This window comes from Vespula pensylvanica, chromosome 16 (assembly GCF_014466175.1).
Source record: "Vespula pensylvanica isolate Volc-1 chromosome 16, ASM1446617v1, whole genome shotgun sequence".
NCBI classification, from domain to species: domain Eukaryota; kingdom Metazoa; phylum Arthropoda; class Insecta; order Hymenoptera; family Vespidae; genus Vespula; species Vespula pensylvanica.
Window position 1 is genome coordinate 4,464,001 of NC_057700.1, and position 22,041 is coordinate 4,486,041.

A 22,041-nucleotide genomic window follows, 5' to 3' on the forward strand; every position below is an offset into this window, starting at 1 on the left:
CTCTCTCTCTCTCTCTCTCTCTCTCTCTCTCTCTCTCTCACTCTTTCTATCTCGTATACTGTACACCAGTATAAATTGCTCCAACGTTACTCGGTACGTTACTGGTATTGGTGGTAACAGTGATTGTGTTGGTGGTACTACTGGCAGTCTGGTCCATAGGTATATCTATCTCTAAGGAAAGCAGCAGGTGGTTCACATTTCTTTTTACTCTCACAATATCTTTCACTACTACGAAGCTTCCTTTTCTCTTCGACCTGTTACAACAGAGAGAGAGAGAGAGAAAGAGAGAGAGAGAGAGAGAGGGAGGCAGAGAGAGAGATAAAGATTCTTGAGGATTATAGGCCATGCGTGACTCGAAATTTCGTTTTGTAGTCCTTCACCCTCTCAGATATGGAATGTACATTGAGAAAAGTGAATATGAAATGAAAGCGAATGTCTGTGCTATTTGAAGCAATATATCAAGACAATTTATGGCATTTACAATCCATTTCCTTTCGACATAATATTTCGACTTTACATCTCCCTTACGCAATATTTTTATATGTATAAAATATATAAGCGTGTACTATCTCATTTTTTCTTTCTTTCATTTCTTCCTTTTTTTTTTTTTTAATGAAAAAAATGTATATATTAGTTCTATCATCGAATTGCTTCGGGTGATATTTAAATGAACGACAAGATGGATCTATAATTCACAGACATTATACCATTTCATTTACAATATGTAATATGACTTGGAGCATCGTCGCATGTATCGTAATTACGAAATATCAATTCTGATTATACTACGTCAATTATGACATTAAATGGAAGAATATTATTAACGAAACTATCAAGCTAATTTTTGATAAACAACTCGTTCGAGAGTTTCATTACTTATATGTAAAATTGTAAATCATGAAGGATACGTTATAGTCATTTTCTAATTTCACAGATATTAATTTTTAGATTAATGACAGGATTTATAAATGTGTGAAAATTATGAACGAATAGAGCTTCGGAAAAGATCTTAGAAACATATATAAGATTAATATTGAACTTTCTTATAATTTTAATTAATTTAGATTCTTTACATTACGCGATAGTTACATTGTAACAAATTGGATAATCGATGCGAAATAAATCGAAAAAGGTAGTCAAATGTTCGCTGCGAAAAAAAATTGATATTTAAATGTTATGAATATTGAACGAAGGAAAATCATCTTCAGAATCATTTCAAATTTATTGAATAGGAAAAAGTCTGTAATAGTGCGGTACGTAATTAAACAATTATAAAATTCATTGGAAGTATGATAAATAAATCACGTTAAAGGAGCTCCAAGAAAATAAACAACTTGCAGAAGAAAAAGTTGTTGTGAGAGAATGACTAAGAAAAAAGAAAAGGAAAAAAGAAAAAAGAAAGCAGAAAACAGAAAAAAATGTAACAAGTGGACCAAAACTCGTAATATTTGTTGTGCAACGTGCTTTAATAAAAAAGTATACACATGGAAGCTTGTCGAAGAATTTTAAATAAGGAAAAGATTTAATAGTCGTCTAGCGAAAAGAATGACATGTATAAGTAAAATAAATCGCATATCAAGTGTTCGGAATTCATTTGAAAAGCGTATGTTGAAAAGGGATATTAGTTTCTGAGAACATATAAATTTCTTTAGCAAAAATAAATATAACATGTTTAATTGGAATTGTTGCAATAATGGATTTGAAAAAAAAAGAAATATCGAGATCGATTGTAATGTTATACACGACTATGTACAACATGTTAAAAATATAATTTTTATTGATGTTCTATTGTAAATGAAATGTAGGATCCGAAGATATTAAAAAATCATGATATAGATCGTACTTCAACAACAACAACAACAACAGTAATGATAATGATAATAATAATACTAATAATAATAATAAACCGTAATATTAAAAAATTCATTAGATTCTATCCTTATCCGTTTACATTTATATAAACTTAACATTTACATAGACGCAATCTTGACAGAAAGAAAAAGGAGAAAGAAATAAAAAACTGTAAATAAAATAATGTTCATTGATGTTATTGCGCGGAAAAAAACAGTAGAAAAAATAATTAAATGCATACGTGCGATTTTCTTTCATTTCAGTTGTTGCCCATCTTCTCGATGTATCTCGGTGCAACAGCATCGTGACAACCACGAATCACAGAAAGAGACAGCGACAGAAGAAGAGAAAAAGAGAAAAAGAGAGAAAGAAAGAGAGAAAGAGAGAGAGAGAGACAAAGAGAGAGAAATAGATAGAGAAAAATGACGCGTGGGCGTCAGAGAATAAATGCATTCATGGGTGTCACGAGCAACGCAAAGAGATACCTGTAGCCTAGTTCGGATTCGCGATCGTGTTGGTGATCGCGTTCAAGTTCGTAGGGGGTGGTAGAATTGCGGGGGTTAATGGAGAGAGGGGTTTGCTCTTGGAGGAGGAAAAGAGGAGTAGACATTTGATTGGGCGACGGTACTAGAATGGTGGGGACGGCGATCAGGAGAGTCGCTAAGTCCTCGGCTTATATAAACGGGACGCGGGATTCTCTCTACCGCAGAAGAACCGCATCCGCCGTCGGTGAACAACAAGGGCAACTCTGTCACGTGTCGACGTTATCCTTTCAAAGATTCATCTCGAAGAACTTTATTCTTCAATCGAGGTAAGGGACAACATTGCAAAAGATATTTCTTATCCTTTCGATATTTCTTATACACGTATTGCATACATTCGATTATTGTTCTTTCTTTCGTTTTTGCTCCTTTTTTCTTTTCTTTTTTCTTTTTCTTTTTTTTTTTTTTTTTTTCGAAAATCATTCCATTTTCTTTCGAACTGGTATAGATGACAATTTTTTTAATAACTTTCGGTGTAATTATATATTTATTTATTTATTTATTTATTTATTTATTTGTTTGTTTGTTCGTTCTCTCTCTCTCTTTTTTTTTTTTTACTATCTCCTCGTTCATCTTGTTCTTCTTTTTCAAGTAAATTCAATAAAATGTTAGACTGCATCCTATAGTTAATAGTCTTGACAATTTTACTGTTTTACTATTGACGCAATCGTAGAATAAAGAGACACTTTCGTGATACGTTACGAGTTGAATAAAAATAAGGAAACGAACCATTTCTTTTTTTCTATAGTATTACATATTCTGTCTTCCTTTCTCTTTCTCTCTTCTCTCTTCTCTCTCTCTCTCTCTCTCTCTCTCTCTTCTCTCTCTCTCTCTTTTTCTTTTTCTTTCTGTGGTGATATGATTTTTTTAAAGTAAATAATTTAATTTCTTTGAGAGTGAACATTTTTATTTGCTAAATCATCAAATCGCATCGAAACTCGTTAAAGATGATCAAATTTTATCGAGATACCTAACTCAATCGTTCCTTGTTCGTCGAGTATCCTCGCTGAAGATTTCATTTCTGTGAAAAAAAAAAAAGAACAGAAAAAAGAAAAATATAGTATTTGGCTTAAACGATATAATCGAACTAAAAACAGAAAAGAAACAGAAAACGGCAAGGAAAACCGAATCGAAGAGAAAAAACATTTCGCGATTGTTTAAACACTTTTCTATCGAAATATTTTTTACATTTCCTAATTTATCAAATTTTTTTTTACATATATAATGAACAAGAGAATAGTTCACCGCTTTTTGAAATCTTTATATTTTTGATCTTTGAATGAGATTGGTTCAGTAGTATCAGTCAAGCTTTCGTCCGACAAGTGAAACAAACATATGTAAACGGACGGATTCTAAATGCCGCTCCAGCCAATGCATATAACATATCTACGTACATATGTATATACATATGTATGTATATATGTACCTGTGTATCTATATATGTATATTACGTAGGACGATTGCAGTGCTAACAATAATTAGTAACAATGCTATTGCGCTATGTCGAGTATCGTGAACTCATTGAACTCCATAATTGTTCGAACCATTGTCGTTAAAGTGGATCATCATCATCATCATCATCACAATCATCATCATCATCATCATTATTATTATTATTATTATTATTATTATTATTATTATTATTATTATTAATTTATATTATCTAATTTATTGTCATTATTATTAATATTAGTATTTGTATTATTAACGATAATATATTTTTACTACTATGGTTTATTATACTTTATTACTATTGTTAATATTATTATTATTATTATTATTATTATTATTATTATTATTATTATTATTATTATCATTAAAATAATAGAAATATATGTTTTCCTTTTACGAAGAAAATTAGTGTGATTTTAATTGAACGAAAAGAAAAATAATCTGATATTAAGTATTAATAAAAAAAAAGAAAAGAAAAAGAATAGACTTAGAAGAAAAGAATAGTTCGTTACGGAACCTACATATACCTATTACAAACGCTAACGATATCTTTTGTCCGATGTTGAGAGAACAAACTACGTTTGTATATTATCCAGAACACGAGAATGATTCAAAATACGATTAATTTATAAATACGTGCTTTACTTCATCGAATGTGCAACCGGTGGCATATTGTGCTCTGAAACGAGATTTTATTATAAATAATAAAAAAAATGAATAAATAAAATAAAAAACAATGCCTTCGAAAGACAGGAATAGAGAGTAACGTTTCAATTATATTCGAGGAGCTACGAAAATATCGTAATCGAATCTAATGTTTCAAATATTTCTTTTAGAAAACTCAAGTTACATCGTTCAGTTTCAAAAGAATGCATCGGATAACTCGTTGCAACCGAGGCTTTGAAGATTAATGTAATTAATTAAAAAGAAAACTGTCCCGTTGTTCTCTAAAACGTATAACTGTATTCTGCTTCGCTAGGAAAGTAACAGTAAAAAGCAAAAAGGATATTTAACACCGGTTGGATGATCTATCAAAGTAGAAAATGTGTTTAATGAGTTTAAAGAAATGTCCATAAGAAATTCTATACTCATTATAAATGTCGAGACTCATTATAAATGTCAGTAGAAATAGATAGAAGAAAAAATATTATAGGAATAGAAAATTATAGAAATAATTGTTTTTATAATTTCTAGTCTTTTCTTTTCTTTTCTTTATTTTATCAATGAATTCAAAAAAGAAAACGTCATACTAACAAAGACAGGAAAAATATTATATTCCGAGTTCTTCAAAAAGAAATCATAAAAATTTATATCATCATAAAAATCATATTATCATAAAAATTCTTTTCTTAATAAATATTCGTTCCTTATTGGTAAAGTATATCCATTAGCAAAAGGGAAAACTCGTATCTATCTATCTATACGGTGATTTAAACGGGTAATAACAATTATATTTTATGATAGTTCGGAAATCGCATATCGTAGTTGGGAGATTAGATATCAGCGAACTGATATGAATTCTAATTTACAAGGACATATAATATATACCGGTATGGGATCTCTCCCTGTAATATTATACAGTAATTTTTCGTGAAAATATTTATTAAGTACTTTTGTTTATTTATTTATTTATTTATGTATTTATTTATTTTTCCTCTATTTATCGATCTATTATATTATATATTATATTTTTTATCAATTTAGAAGAACCATAGAGTAACTGTTTCTATTGATCGAAATATCATGAGGATAAATCATTCTTATAATATGTAAATTATATATAGAGAAGCTTTCGACTAATTAAACGCTAATTTAACGTGAGTTTCAATTTTTATATCCTTCATTATTATTTACCTTGCAGTCGAAGAGGCAATGTGTGAAAACGAGTATCAATTACAAATATACCTACGTATATAATATATAGATATAGATACGTATACACACGTTATATATGAAAGGTTACGTAAAAGCAAAAAGCGAGATTGCAAATACGAATACTGATTTAAATAAATGTTGTATTAAAGTGAAATCAACTCTGTCGCTGGTAGAAAACAATTTACAAGCTGCCTATTCGATTTCATACCGCGAAAAGTGCTTCACAGATTTATTATATGGTAATATCTTTTCAATTCGTTATGGAACGACAATTTCGTATAATCTCTTTTCGAACAGGATATGATATGAATATTAAAATACTTAAATTCATCCCTTTAGAAAATTACTAATCATATTAAAAATATATATATATATATATATATATATATATATATATATTTCAAATTCATGAAAGAATTATTTTATTTCACAGGATAATATTTTCATTATTTTCGTCGTAGGTATCCAAAGAAAAAATAAATAATTCGTATTAGAGAAAGAGAAAGAGAAAGAAAAAGAAAGAGAGAAAATAACAAAATAACAGAATTAAACATCTCGTCAAATAACATTAAAATTTGGTACGATATTTCGTAATATTTTTCAACGAGATAAATTGTATATATCAAGAAAACCTTGGCTACGAAATAAAAATATTCTCTCTCTCTCTCTCTCTCTCTCTCTCTCTCTCTCTCTCTCTCTTTCTCTTTCTCTTTTTCATTTCAACGCTTATACCTTTGATAATAGTTTTAAATTTGCTCGTGTTTCTATGCATACAAACAATAAGTATTTATTTGAAATATCGAAGTCTAAGTTCTAGTACAGCACACATGCAAAAACTTTTCTCCGCTTATAGATATTCATTTAATTTTAATTACGTTTCAATGAATGAGCTCACTAACGCGAACGATATTTAATTTATTATGTCTATAAAATTATGCATGAGGCAGCAACACGTTCGTATCGATCGAAATCATACTCGAGTATATAATGTTCGTCCCATTATTTAAAAGACAAATGGATGCTAGATACATATTTGCAAATTAAAAGAATCTTTCGATAGACGGTTGAAACAAATTTTGTCAAAAAAACAATCGCTTTGTGAACAATTGTTATAATTATTATTATTCTCGTAACAAAAGTTATTGATTTTAAATTTTGTCTACATATATATATATATATATATATATATATATATATATATAGACAAAATTATATATATATATGTATATATGTATACATATATATATCCTTTTTCAACGAAATTTCAAATCAATAACTTTTATTATGAGAATAATAATAATCATAATAATTTTTCACGAATCGATTGTTTCTTCAAAACTTTATATATATATATATAAACAAGATTTGTACTACATTATAGATTTTTATTATATTATATATATATTTTTCCTTTTTTTCTAAGCGATCTTTAGAATACATTAGAAACATCGTGACAAGAAGCTTACCCATAAAATAGGCCATTGCAAAACATCGATTTATAGCTATAGAAAAATCAATCGAGTCTATAAATGAAAAGAAACAGATACAACTTTTCATTCAAGTTCCTTTTACTACATTGCTGCGTTTTCGTTTCTTTTATAAAATACTTTCTCTCTCTCTCTCTCTCTCTCTCTCTCTCTCTCTCTCTCTCTCTCTCTCTCTCTCTCTCTCTCTCTCTTTCTCTCTCTATACATACACACACATACATATTTATGAAATTTTTCTACTTATACCTGTGAAACCTTAGAGCTTCGTTTACAAGAAGAATACATTGAAAGCCTGTTGCCATTGCTTTCGTGTACATATATGCATATATACATACATATTATGTTCTCGCAAAATGTAGTTCCACTGCGTCGAACAAATTTCAAGGTACCGTATCTATGGCATTTACTTACTTCGTTTTTATAGAAAACGATAGCGTTATGGTTAAAGCAAAAAGAAAGCTGTTTTATCTCGTCTATCGAAAAGAGTAATAGAAGAAGGAAAAGAAAAGAAGAAGAGAGAAAATATAAACAAAGAAAAAAGAAAAATTAAACAAAACAAAGAAGAAGAAAGAAAACAAAATGAACGTAAAGTCGATTTCCTTTCGCGATTATTACGAGAGCTTTCTAATCAAATTTTTTTTTTCTTAAGTGAAAATGAAAACGTTTCGTCATCTTTTATATTTTGAGAATGTAACTCTTAAAGTAAATTTCATGAGGAAAGTATTACCCTCGGATAAGAGTAATACCAATCTTACCTTTTCTGTGTGATGGCAAACGAGATAACGAGATAAACGTATTATTCTAAAGGATTTCTTGATCCTGATAGAAGAAAGTTTAAGACTCTCGACCCGATCTTGTAAATAATGATTTTGCAGATACTCATTCTTTTTGGTACAGCAACGTGAATATCAAGATTATAAAAGTTCTCACATCGAAAATTAAAATCATCTTGCTCTGTCATTTTCATTTTTCTTTGTTTTTGCCTCTCTTTCTCTCTCTTTCTGTCTCTGTCTCTCTCTCTTTGTCTCTCTCTCTCTCTCTTTGTTCAAGTTTTCTTCTTCTTCTTTTCCTTTTCTCACACTTCTCCTCATTTAATTTTATCAACACTTTTGATATTTGCTCTAACGCATATAAGTGGAACGAAACTAGCATGTTCCAGATAGGTATTATAAAGTTAGAACGCACTGGAGAACTCGAGCATATAAAACTATAGTTGTTTTACTAGTGACAGCTTCGTGCCTTTTAACCTAATGAAACAAAATGTCGCGCGACAGACGTATAATATTCGTAAGGTGATAAAAATTTAACGACTTCAGGACGGCCAATGTTTCCTCCACTTTTCTCGCAATTTACGTCTTATTGATTACCGAATGAAATAATAATCTAACGTATATATTTCTATCGAAATAAGATAAAATACTCGAGACCGTGAGAACTTATAAAAGTCGATAATCTACTGTATCGTTACGATTCACAAACGAGAGAAATAAGCTTACTTAATATTTGCTCGAAAGTTGGTTTCCAATGGTACCAGAAAACCTTAATCAAGTATTCCACGATTAATAAAGTAGTTATTTCTAATTGGAAGTATCTAGTTATTGGCTTTAACCGAGAACACCGTGGGAAGCGGTGCAATTAAACCTTTTTATTAATAAAACCGCATAGAAAGAATAAGAAAGACAAAGAAAAAGAGAAAAAACATCGATAAGAAGTATTGATATTATTCAATAAAAATTTTATTATAAGAAATTTTCATTTCTATTTTCATTTCTACAATATATCAACGTTCCTTTTTCATAATTTTACGAAATGAAATTGAACGGAAGAACTGATAAAAATTCATTTCTAAAGTCCTTAAGATTGAAAATAGATTGAACGTAATAAAAACTTTCATTCTCGATAGACGAAGTTGAATTTATGATCGTCCTCATACTAGACTGGAACGTACTTATATTATTTATGATTTTCCGTGGCATCCGTTCGTATCCGATTTCGGTGTAATCGTTCCCATGTGACTCTATCAATTGATTCCAATTTTATGGGAAACGATTCTAACGTAAAATAAAAATGCGTGCTATATATATATATGCTATATGTGGGTGTATGTGGGTATGGCTATATGTATATATATGTATGTATGTATATATATATATGTCCTACAAGTATATGTTCTTATTTTCTCGTCATGTGATAAGAAAATATGTATTCCATGAGGATGAATGATTTGTTTATAGTTTTTCTCTCTTTTTTTCTCTCTCTCTCTCTCTCTCTCTCTCTCTCTCTCTCTCTCTCTCTCTTTCTCTTTCTCTTTCTATTTCTTTGCTGAGTAGAACATGTTCGTTCCAACATATAGACTTTATTAAAGCGTTGAAATAATTTAGACGATGGCAACAATGGCAAGAATGAGAAAGAAATGGTATGTGGTTGTTTCAACGAAGTTAAAGTGGGTGAACGATGCCTCCGGCTTTTTGCATACAACTCTCTCTCTCTCTCTCTCTCTCTCTCTCTCTCTCTCTCTCTCTCTCTGCCTTTCTCTCTTTATCTCTCTATCTCGAAAATGTTCGAAATTCCGTAATGCTTGAGATTCTCATGCCGCTAATTCTCGCCACGTTTTCCAACATAACGTTTCAAAAACTTTCAACGCACGATACGCAAAAGACGTAGAAAACGCAATCCAATTTAAGGAAACAAGTTTTACAATACCATGTAAGAGAAGAGAGTTTACATAAGTTGCTATGCACTTATCGTTTTGCTTTGAAAATGTACGAATATTTCTAGTCGTTCTCTTTCTCTTTTCTCTCTCTCTTTCTTTCTCTCTTTCTCTCTTTATCAAACAAACACGAAATTCCGTTTTCCCTAAGTTTATTTTATCCTTTCCATCCTCTTCAACGACAAAATTTCCTTTCGATTTTAGCCACTAACACGATTTTACAGTTTACTTGTGTAGTTTAAACACAAGAATGTAGAACGATAAAGAGAGATAGAGAAATAAAGAGATAGAGAGATAGAGAGAAAGAAAGAAAGAATAAGAGATAGAGAGAGAGAGAGAGAGAATAAAAGAGTTTACCATGAAAGGTCCTATGAAAAAGTGACAAATACATCTCGATGACTTTAACCTCGATCTCTTTTCAAAAGAGAAACGCTATTTTACGTGTAAAGTGCAAAAAGTAAAAAAAAAGGAAACGAGCTTTTTATTTATCGAGTTTGTCAACGCTTTCGAAAGCTTACTTCTTGCGAAAAACTTACCGTGAACATTCTATAATCGCATTCGCTTTTACAGTCACCAAACTATGCTACCGACGCGTTCAAGTTTATTGACTTTTGCTAGTGTTATTAAATCTCTTGGACATTATCGATAAAGTAATATGTACATAATGATCATTCTTACGTTCTAATACGTGTCTGTAATGATATATTTTATATACATATATATATATATATATATATATATATATATATATAAGTACAAATGGGAATTAATTTTTAAATATTTCTTTTCTTTAAATTCTGTTCTATTTATATTTTAATAGTTTGATTCTATAATCCGTTAGTTAAGCATTCGATTATAAATATATGTAGGTGTATTGATAATATACATTTTATTTTGTATTTACGTTTCGGATAAGTTTAAAAAAGAAAAACATGTGAATTATTTGATATTTCCATTAAAAATTTATGCTATATATATATATATATATATATATATATGTATGTATATGTATATGTGTATGTATAAATCATTAATCTGAATTATTTATACGAAATATTAAGATTAATTAGAACTATAAAGAATCATAATAGTTGAATTAAAAAATCGTCTTGTGATTTTAATTAATTTTATAGAAATATTGTTATTTATTTTTTCTAATAATTTCACATATTTCATACTATATATTATGGTATTTGTTACGTTATCTAATAATTTTCACTTATTTACATATATACATATATATATATATATACATACTTGCATATATATATCGAAACTTGTAGGAAACTCGATGTATATGTATGTATGGGATGTGTATTAACGAATATATTAATGAGTAATTTGGGTAGGCATGGTAGCAGCTCGACATGGATAATAAACGAGATGCGATTAAATTGATGTCGTGGTAACTCTAATCTAAAACGGTCAAGCTTCCAATTTTAGATATAATTTGATGAACGACAATACGGTCGAACGATTTTCTTATACTTGACAGCTACTCGATCTTAGAACATAACGGAGAAGATTTTACGGGTAACGCGCACGCATAATTCTTCTTTCTATCAATTTATCTCGTAGTTGTACACGAATGACGACGCCATAGAAAAGAATAAAAAAAGAAACGAAAAAGAAAACGAAAACCGTAGTGAACTGACCATACCATAAAAAATCATTCGTGCAACGAAGATAAGCGTTTTACTTATTTTTAATTTATCTGTTTTTTCTTTTTTTTCTAAGTCGTTTGTTCTTTTATAGATTTATCGACAGCAATACGGTCTCATATTACGTATATAAAATGTAATTCGATTAATCTATATTGAAAAAATTGATTATAGCCTTGACTTTTTAAACAAATTTCGCATAAATCGATATATCGTAATTTTTTTCGATAACTAATATACGTTGAAAAAGTTTTTGAATAATAGTTATTATTGTTATCAGAGTTAATAGCAAAATTCAAATTTTATGATGTTCCAATACTTGGTTATCTAAGTCGGTGAATAAAATTTGAATAATCTAGATATCGTGCAAGAATTTAAATATTGTTTATTGATCCGAATATAACATTTTGATATTTATAGGCGAATATTTAACAAAAATTTTCGATAAAATTTCATTTAATCTATTAAATTAATTCTTATTAATTATTATTAATGTTTACAATACAAATACATATAATATGAATAATTCGATCTGAAGTATCCAAAATATTGAATCGAATTATTCAAACAAACCATAATTTTTTTTTTAATCATACAAAATTATCTTTAATCCTTTTTAATTCTTAATTCTTAACGGCTATGTATGTAAATAAAGAAATATATATATGTATATATATATATATATATATACAATTTTTTTCAATTAAAATTGCAATAATAATAATTCCTTTTTATAAAATAGTACAATATCAATCTCTTTCAGAATCTTCGCGAGTCCTTACTTTTCAAAGATTATGATCATAAAGTCATCAAACAAAAAACTGTTCAAAAAGACAATTTATTATATGAATTATTTTGCTCTCGATTACATTTCTTTGGCTTTCTTTTTTCTTTCTTTTTTTTTACGTATTAGATATTTATCCGATCGATCATCGTACGTAAATATATTTCATCGTGCTTTTAGCTGACTGAGAACGTGAAAAAAGATTTGAAAATATCGATGATCTTATCTCTCTTTTTGTTACATAAAATTTCTCTCTTTCTTTCTTTCTTTCTTTCTTTCTTTTTCTTCGAATATCACAACTCACGTTGCCTTTATCGAGTAAGGAACAATCAAAAAAGTCACGATAATACTTAGATGACTATTCGCCCACTTATCTGAAGCGCTCGATCATTAGATATATTAACTTTTCATAGTGCAATGGTCCAACATGTTTTTGGAGATAAACAAACAGAGAAAGAGAGAAAGAGAGAGAGAGAGAGAGAGAGAGAGAGAGAGAGAGAGAGAGAGAGAGAGAGAGAGAGCTTAATTTATAACTTCTTGTCTTCACAATTTCTTCCCCCGAGGAAAATATTCCTCCAAACTATTTCGATCTTCCTCTCCGGAAGTAATATCATTAATATTTATACGAGAAACCCATCGAAGAACAATCTAATTAACCAAACCCTCTTTCTCCCTCTTCAAAAATAATACATATCTCGTTAAATCGTCCTATCGTCTTAATCTCTTCGAGATATTTATCTATTATATTAATCACTCCATCGATCATAAAATACCTAGATATGTAATAACATTTAATAGTTATCAAGAAAAAGAATTCTTACATTTTCTCTCGCTCTCTCTCTCTCTCTCTCTCTCTCTCTCTCTCTCTCTTTCTTTCTCTTTCTCTTTCTCGAGTAAATAAAAATTTTATTAGTTGAAACATCGTTGATCGTTATCAGGAATAAATAGATATACTTGTATTTTTGCATATACATCTACACGATCTATGTAATTATTAAAATATATCGTTTTATATATTTCGTTATTATAGTATTTTTTATATTGCATTAGATATAATGTTCGATTAATTTTTATATGCATATTATTAATTTTGTTAAATATATAATATTTTCATTTATGAATATAGCCGAAAGAAAACGCTTTACTTTTTGTATATTATAGCATACATATAGTTACTGTGTATTAAATGTATGTAAGTTTGACACATACGTACATACATACACATATTTTTCGTATATATCTCGTAACTTTATAAAATATAGAAAACTCAATGGTCACATAGCACGTGTTCGAGAACGTTCATGTTCCCAAAAGGGAGAAACTGAAAGAAAAAAGGGCAGAGAGAGAGAGAGAGAGAAGGAGAGAAAGGGAGAGGAACCAAGGAAAAAAAAGAGAAAAAGAGAAAAGACATAAGTTGTGTTAGGAAGACACACCATGTGGGATACGAAATTCCACGTTCGATAATTTAATTGAGAACGTAAATCCCTTTACTCTCTCCATTTCGATTTCTTTCCACACTTTCATACACATCACTAACTTCTAAAAGTTATTACATTTTGGGAAATACTTCAGCAATACCTACATTTCGTTTGATCCCCTATTTTACGAAACGTTTTTCTTAAAGCACCTTCCCATCTCTTTTGTTTCCTTTAGTCTCACTCATCTTATTTGTGTATATCGAATTTGTCGTCTCTTTCGAATGATCCTGTTGAAAACAAAAATCTACTTTTCGTCCCTCTTCTAACCGACGCCCAATATTATTTTGATGCTTTTACTTAGAAATTGACGTTCAGCTTATTATTTTCTTTTTTCTTTCGTTTTTCTCGTTTACTTTGTAGTTATAACACAACCAAGGCTAAATGTGTGTGTGTGTGTGTGTGTGTGTGTGTGTGTGTGTGTGTGTGTGTGTGTGTGTGTGTGTGTGTGTGTGTGTGTGTGTGTGTGTGTGTGTGTGTGTGTGTGTGTGTGTGTGTGTGTGTGTGTGTGTGTGTGTGTGTGTGTGTGTGTGTGTGTGTGTGTGTGTGTGTGTAAAGGAAAGAGAGAGAAAAAACGAAAGGAAGGGATAAGAGATGGGATAAAGAAAAAAAAACAATGTTTTTTCTCTATCTCCCGACGAATTCTTGAGATCCTCCCTAAGAACTAATATTCTTTATCAAAACGTAAGTGAAGGAAAAGCTGTAAGATTGTTGTCGTAGGCTGAATAAACGCAGGAAAATTGTACGGATCAGCAACACGTAAAACGTACCACCATTGTAATCTCACGTTTAACCGATATAGATGTCTCTAATAATATTTTGTCCCTCGAATTTATTAGATGATAAAAAAGAAACAAATTTATATATATATATATATATATATATATATATATATATATATATATGATCGCGAGAACTTTCTATAGAAAATTTCTTTTGATATCGCAAGCTGTGTTATTGTATTGCGATCTTTAACGAGAATCGAGTGTGTATTTATTGTTAGTTTCGTAACAATGAAAAATACATTATTGATAAATTCAACATGTGATAAAAGTATAACGTACACAATGAAATTCTATTACGTCGAAGTGATTTTCAAATTAAATGTATAATAGCTTTCAATTTACATGTCTAAATTATTGCAAAGTAATTTTCAATTGGGAATCATATCTCTATTATTAATAGCCAATATGTATTTCATTACAGTCATACACCTACGACTTTTTCAGTTTTTCGCGAGTTGATAACTATGTTCTGGGTACATCAAAATATGCGTCATTTTATGTTTTTCGGAAAACCTATCAGAGTATAACGAAAAAAACCCACGCACACACACACACACACACATACATACACAAAAAAGGAGAAAAAAAATTGGACCATGCATTTTAATTTTTCATCATAGTTTCCGCGTTATATAGATATGCGAAGAAAGTACACAGTTATTCCCATAAAAATGGAACGTGTCTGACAATTCGGATTCACAATTTTGTAACTTTATTTCACGCAGGATGATACAAGAATTGATACGCTTTCGAATCACGTCGAATTGTTACGAGCTAGAATATAAGTCAGGTAATGAAAATATAGCGTCGTTCTCGCACCCTCCTATCTTCTTTTTTCTTTTTTATTTTTTCCTTTCTCTTTTTCGTTGCAACACGTTCCAACGTTAACCGATAGTGAACGACGTCGTTATCTTGTTTGTGAAAAAGCATCTTAACACAATAATCTATTCATCGTATTTTTATTTAAACTATTATTGATGCATACAGATACATATAAATACATATATAGTAATATATATATATATTATATATGTAAATAATAATTACATATGTAAAAAAAGATAATTTAACATAAATTATTTATTAATTTATATAATTTTATTAATCATTCAAAAAGGTAAATTTAATTTTTTTTCTTGGCAAAATAAAATGAATTTAATTTGTAAAAATTTGTTTATAACACGTTCTTAATTAATTATTAACAATACATTAAAAACGATAGAGAAAATTCTAATCTTTAAAACGATATTCGATTCAAATCTGTATGACTTTTAATTTTAGAGGTATCCTTATATAAATGAAAGACATTTATATTGACCCACTGACCTATTGAAATTTCTTCGATGGCACACTGACCTATATAAGTTCTAAAAAGTTACGAAATTTTACTATTACTACTACTACTATTTCTAACAACAAGTATATTGTACGAATTATGAATGGAAATTTTTCTACGCAGATACATTCGGAACAAAAGATCGTAGAGAATTGAAAAAAAACACCAAGTTTTCAAGTATACATTATTTCTTATTTATTGAAATATTGCAATAAAATCGTATTGGTAATATTGGTACAATAAAATCAATTTTGTTATTAGTTTTTAAAATTGACTCTTTTATTTCATAATAAGAAGATAACTGTAACGAAATTATAAAAATTTCTTTTTTATAAATATGTAAATTTTTTTTCTGTTTATTTAAAATAAGGAATAAAAGATCTATTATTATAACTCTCTTATTTTAAAAACACATATTTAAAAAACAAAGTTTCTTTACATCTATAAAAAGAACATGATCAAAGTTATTGTCTATCCTGTATAATTATGTACATACATATATAATTTTTTATTTATATATATTACATTTTACTTATATATAATACACTTTTTATATATTATGTATTTATATATAAATATATAATATATAAATAAATTTTTTTATAAGAAAATTTTGTTACTATAAAAACAACGAACTAAGAAAAATAGGATTCTCTTTTATACCGAAAAAGATAATTTCTTTTTTATATTTCTTTCCTACATATATGTAAACGTACATACACATACATATAAATATACATCAGCATCGATTATCGAGAACGACGAGTCCAATTATGTACTCCCACAACGAACGACTACGTATTCAAGGCAACGTGATTGCCTTGTAATAAAAAACTAGTCGAACGAACGTTGAAAGTATGTACGCTGGAAAATAATCATTAATTCGTGTTACATTTCACACGGGAAAAAGAATATCGAAAGTGAAAAGAAGATATTTGAGAATTTGAATAAAACGTCAGAGATCGATTGAATCTCTTGTAATTCGTTCGAGAGTTCTCCACGTTTCGTTCTTTTATACAGGTTGACCAAAAAGTTCTTGGACGATCATAAAAATCAATTGAAATTTTTAAAGCTAATTTGCCCTTTTTAATTCAAATTTTAAAAAAGTTTTTAGATTTGTAATTTCACAATCTGCAAATAAAAATGAATCTGAAAGGTTTCGAAAAAGAGTAATTAATTTTTATGATTATCTAGGAATTTTTTTTTTCTAAACCGATCTAAAAACTTTTGGTCAAACTTGTATTTGAAAAGAGTTCATACATGTATATACGCGGTAGATAAAACGTTAAATCTACAAAAGAACTTTTACGTACTTGAAACAGAGTTGAATAGTTTGTTAGTCAGGTTCTTTGAAAACACTGGGATGATTTTTCTCAACGATGTAGAGAATGTATTGTCTCGTTCCTCACCGTCATCTCGTACAACCCTATTTTCTCCTCAGCTTCTTTCAACTCCCTCTTTTACTTAATCTTATGTCTACGTAAGAAATACTCGGTAATACGAGAACTAGTTATACATACATACATACATACATACATACATACATACATACATACATACATACATACATACATACATACATACATACATTATCAAATAAAAAACTAGGTGAAAATGAAGAAAAAAGAATCATAATTATAAAAAAAAAAAAGATCAAATAATTATTTTTTTGTTCAATATAGTATCTCCCCGCATTAATATTACATTTATAAGTAACATTATGAGTCAAATTAAACTAATACAAAGATTTATATAGATTTATAATTTTTTTGTCCATTTATACACTATTATATCTTTTGTTAATTATTAAAAATTCATTGTACCACTTGTACGATATATTGTATCTAATACTACGAAATGCTATTCATAATAAATGTAGAAGTATAAACAGGAAGAGAAAATAGAAAGAAACAGAAAACAAAGGATGATTATTAGATTATTTTTGTCTTAAATCGCATATACAATATAAGAAAAATAATTAATATATATTTACGTATGTGTATACGTACTAAGATAATCTCGATGTTCGAATAAATAATTCATAGGAAAGTACGATAATATTTTCTAAGTTTTCGATTTAATTGAAGACTCCGGTAAGATTTTTTTCATTTGAAAACTTTACATTGGAATAATTTCGAACGAAAACACATTTTTTCTATTAAAATTCGATTTATAATTCTATAAGACATCGAAATATATGATGAAAAAGATTTTCAATCGAAGATCTCCTTTTTTTTTCTTATTATACGATAGTTCAATATTATTAAATTATAAGTCACAAGAGCCATAAACGAAAGCATAATGAATTTCGTGAAATAATCAACATTTTATCAAAGGCATTTCTCATTTCAATGATTTCAATGATTATTATATTTCGCTTTTATCCGATGCTCTCTCATTAAGGACGATTTGCACCTCTTTTACTGTAATCCGGTACATTATTATGGTATAAATTAATTGTTGCCCGAGTTTTACAATTTTTTTTATTTCATTTTTATTTAATATCTCTCTTTCTCATAAATAAATAAATAAATATATATATATACACACATGTACATATACATATATATATTTATATTTATATATGTGTATATATATATGTATATATATATATATATATATATATATATATATATATATATATATTATATTTCATACACAATAAATAGCTTTCTATCGAATTATTGAACTTTTCTTGAGAAAGAGTATATTAATATAATCATCGAAGTCATAGATCGTAGGTCTCAATGGATCTCTAATTTTTCTTGTGTATCAAATATATAGATCTTTCATTTTTTTTCTAAACACATATAACGCACTTACATATCGATTTTTAATGATTAGTTACGAATGTATACAAATATTCTTCAAAAATATTTGAAAAGGTCTAAAGAAAATTTTGATTAAGATTATTATTTATTAAAAATTTATCTTTCGTTTATATTTCGTTTATCTCTCGTTTATAAATAATTACAAATATTTAGACACTATCATTAAAATTTCTCAACACATATACACATACATATACGTACAATCCCGTTATTTTTTTTTTTTTTAGGACACGTGAACGATTTATTCCTGATCGAAGATGCAGAGACAAATCGCAATCTCCTGTCTGATCCTGATAGCCATCACCGTTATGGTGGTGTCAAGTCCTCTGGCGGATGCTGCTCCGTTTTCGTGAGTACTATAATTTAAACGAAATTTAAAAATAAATACTATAAATAAATACTAGGAGAGCAAAAATCCCTAATCATGTAATCTTACAATTTCAAAGATAATATTAACTTTAAAAAAGAAGAAAGATGTCGAAAAAGAATAATTGATTTTTAAAATCACTCAGAAACTTTTCCTCTATCCTATATAAAATAAAAAAGAAAATGATGCCTTTTTTCTTAAGTAACATCGTTGATAGAGAGATAGAAAGAGAAAAAGAAAAAGAGTGGGGAAAATAAAGATAGTGTAAATGAATAAGGAACAACTGTGACAATCGAGCTAATTCGTCTAATGGATATCACGATTGCCTCGCCAGTAGGATGATCATTCGATATCCTTCGACGATGAACTTTTAAGAGAAAAGAGACGCGTCCGTCTGCAATGGATGGTTTAACCCAGTTTTATTTCATGAATCATCGGTTTCTTTTAAAGTAGTTCTCTGATTTGAAAGTAAGCACCCATTGAAGTCGTCGGAGAAAAAGAAATGAATCGAGGTAAATTCAATTTAAAGGAATATGTTTGAAACCTATCGGCTTTCAAGTACTAACATCGAGTTCATCTCGAAGACATTCTTCGTCATTGCAATGGGATAGATAGATAGAAAGAGAGAGAGAGAGAGAGAGAGAGAGAGAGAATGCATTTCACTAAGAAATCGTCGATCTATCAACGATGCTTTCTCTCGAAGCAATTATAATTTGTATATTTTATTATTATTATAATTATTATTATTTATTATTGTTGTTGTTATTATCGAATCATTGCTCATTGTATATTTTACAGACAACAAAATTATTGGAATCAATTAGAAGAAGAAGATCCCGAAGCTCTCCTCGATATGCTCGCCCGTCTTCGTCATTCGATCATGCGAAATCAAGAACTCGAAAAGTCTGTAGTCAATCGATATAATTTAAACTCGTTGGTCATATAATATTCATTCATTCTAACGATCAAATTAATCTTTCATATATTTTTTTTTTAGCAATAAGCGCGGACTGGACTTAGGTTTGAGCCGCGGATTCAGTGGTTCTCAAGCAGCGAAACATTTAATGGGTCTCGCAGCTGCAAATTACGCCGGTGGTCCAGGACGAAGGCGCCGTTCGGAATAAACATAGAGAAATCAAACATAAGAGGATACAGAGTGAACTTCTGACGCAAATAATAATAATAATATTAACGATAATAATAATAATAATGATAATGATAATGATAATATTATCCAACGTACTTGTTCACGTAACAAATCTATCAGCCTTCTTTAGAATTTTACATATTTCGCACTTTGACGCACGTTTTCGCAATTTTTCTTCAATTTATCTTATTTCAATCTAATTTATAATATTTATTTTAATTCTTATCTCTCACGAATCAGATTTGTTTTTCTTCTTCTTTCTTTTTTTTCTTTCTTTTTTTCTTTTTCTCTTATTTCTTAATAATGACATATTTTCGTTATCCTAATTCTTGCAGTCGCTACAATACAATTTACAATTCACAATTACAAACAACCATAGAGCATGAACGATGATCTATCTCTAGTCATGTAGATATATAGGTATATGTGTGTGTGTATGTATGTTTGTGTATATATATACCCATCTTAGTGCCGACCAAAAAAGTTGAACCTGAACGAATAAACCTGAGCCAAACTGATGTAGTTTAAAAAAATTCAAGAAAAAGGTTGTAAACATTTTTTTTTTTTTTCATTTTTTTTTTTTATTCTTGTTTTGTTTTTGTTTCGATTCTGAATTTTTTGATGGCATGTGTTTTAGACCAGAGATTTTCAAGATTAATGGATGAGAATTATATCGAGTTTCATTATTTATATTGATATCATAAAAATTATTATAAAAGAGTTTTTGATTATTTTCATTATTATCGTTGTTAATCTGCAAAACGCTTTTACTCTCATTACTATTATTTATCCTATGTGATTCAGCAACTTGATATGAATATTAATTCTTCATCATTGTAACTACTTTTATTAATAATAAATTGAATTAATTCCGTATTATCCATAGCGATATAAATTTTATAATATTATAGGTTTACGTAAACGGCGACGGCAGAAATAGAAATGATTTCTAAATTATTCGACACATCTTGTTTAGGACTTGTTCTTCAAGCTTGTTGATTGACGTATAGCAAAATATCGCTAGCAATTTACGCAAGTATTAGTCATATATCGATATATCATCGTTCGGCACTGAAAGGGATTATTTATATTATTTATATATATTAGTAAATTATTCAACTTCTGAAAGCACCTTTGTCCCCCGTTTTGATCTATTTTAGATTTAGAAATAACAAAGATATCTTGATGTCGTTGATGAAAATGATCGTACCCCCCATATTATGTACCATTTGTAGATATTTATTGTATTTATCTCTTGTCAATAGCATGCATATTCTAAATCAATAAGATCCAATACATATATATATAACACACAGAGATAAATTACATATATTATCAGTTATGTATTTTCTGCTAAAATAATCCTCGCATACAAAAAATTCTTTTACGATTTCTATTAGGACAAAGTAAAAAATATTCGTTTAGTATCTGTTGTGATATGTGTAACAAAGAAATGTTTCTCGTGTCTATAAATCGTCTAAATAAATGTTACTTTAACTCAAAAGTGTGTTTAATCTTAATGTTGTTCATTTTAATTCAAAAAAACACTAACGCATCTGCATAGTTTTAATCATTTCTTTCTTTATATTTAAGTGTATCTTCATAAATTCAAATCATAATAATTATCAATAATTAGAAAAGAAAGACAAAAAAAGAAAACAAAAGAAATATTATTATTACGCAAAATATTATTAAAAGTTTCTAAGTCATACTAAAAATCATCAAAATATTTCTTTTC

At 28.6% G+C, this 22,041-nt stretch overlaps 1 protein-coding gene across 1 annotated transcript; it reads left to right on the plus strand.

Moving 5' to 3' along the window:
• The first annotated feature begins 2,516 nt into the window (after positions 1-2,516).
• Positions 2,517-21,807, plus strand: LOC122634874 (diuretic hormone class 2). The gene is made up of 4 exons (XM_043824278.1): positions 2,517-2,662; positions 19,017-19,138; positions 19,955-20,059; positions 20,154-21,807. Exons 2-4 carry the CDS (start codon positions 19,047-19,049, stop codon positions 20,278-20,280), a joined length of 324 nt encoding a protein of 107 aa, XP_043680213.1. The 5' UTR covers positions 2,517-2,662; positions 19,017-19,046; the 3' UTR covers positions 20,281-21,807.
• The last annotated feature ends 234 nt before the right edge of the window (positions 21,808-22,041 follow it).

Coding starts and splice junctions, on each gene's coding strand:
- LOC122634874 (XM_043824278.1), top strand. CDS start 19,047: ATGCAGAGACAAATCGCAATCTCCTGTCTGATCCTGATAGCCATCACC. Junction 19,139..19,954: donor GCGGATGCTGCTCCGTTTTC/GTGAGTACTATA, acceptor TATATTTTACAG/ACAACAAAATTATTGGAATC. Junction 20,060..20,153: donor CGAAATCAAGAACTCGAAAA/GTCTGTAGTCAA, acceptor TTTTTTTTTTAG/CAATAAGCGCGGACTGGACT.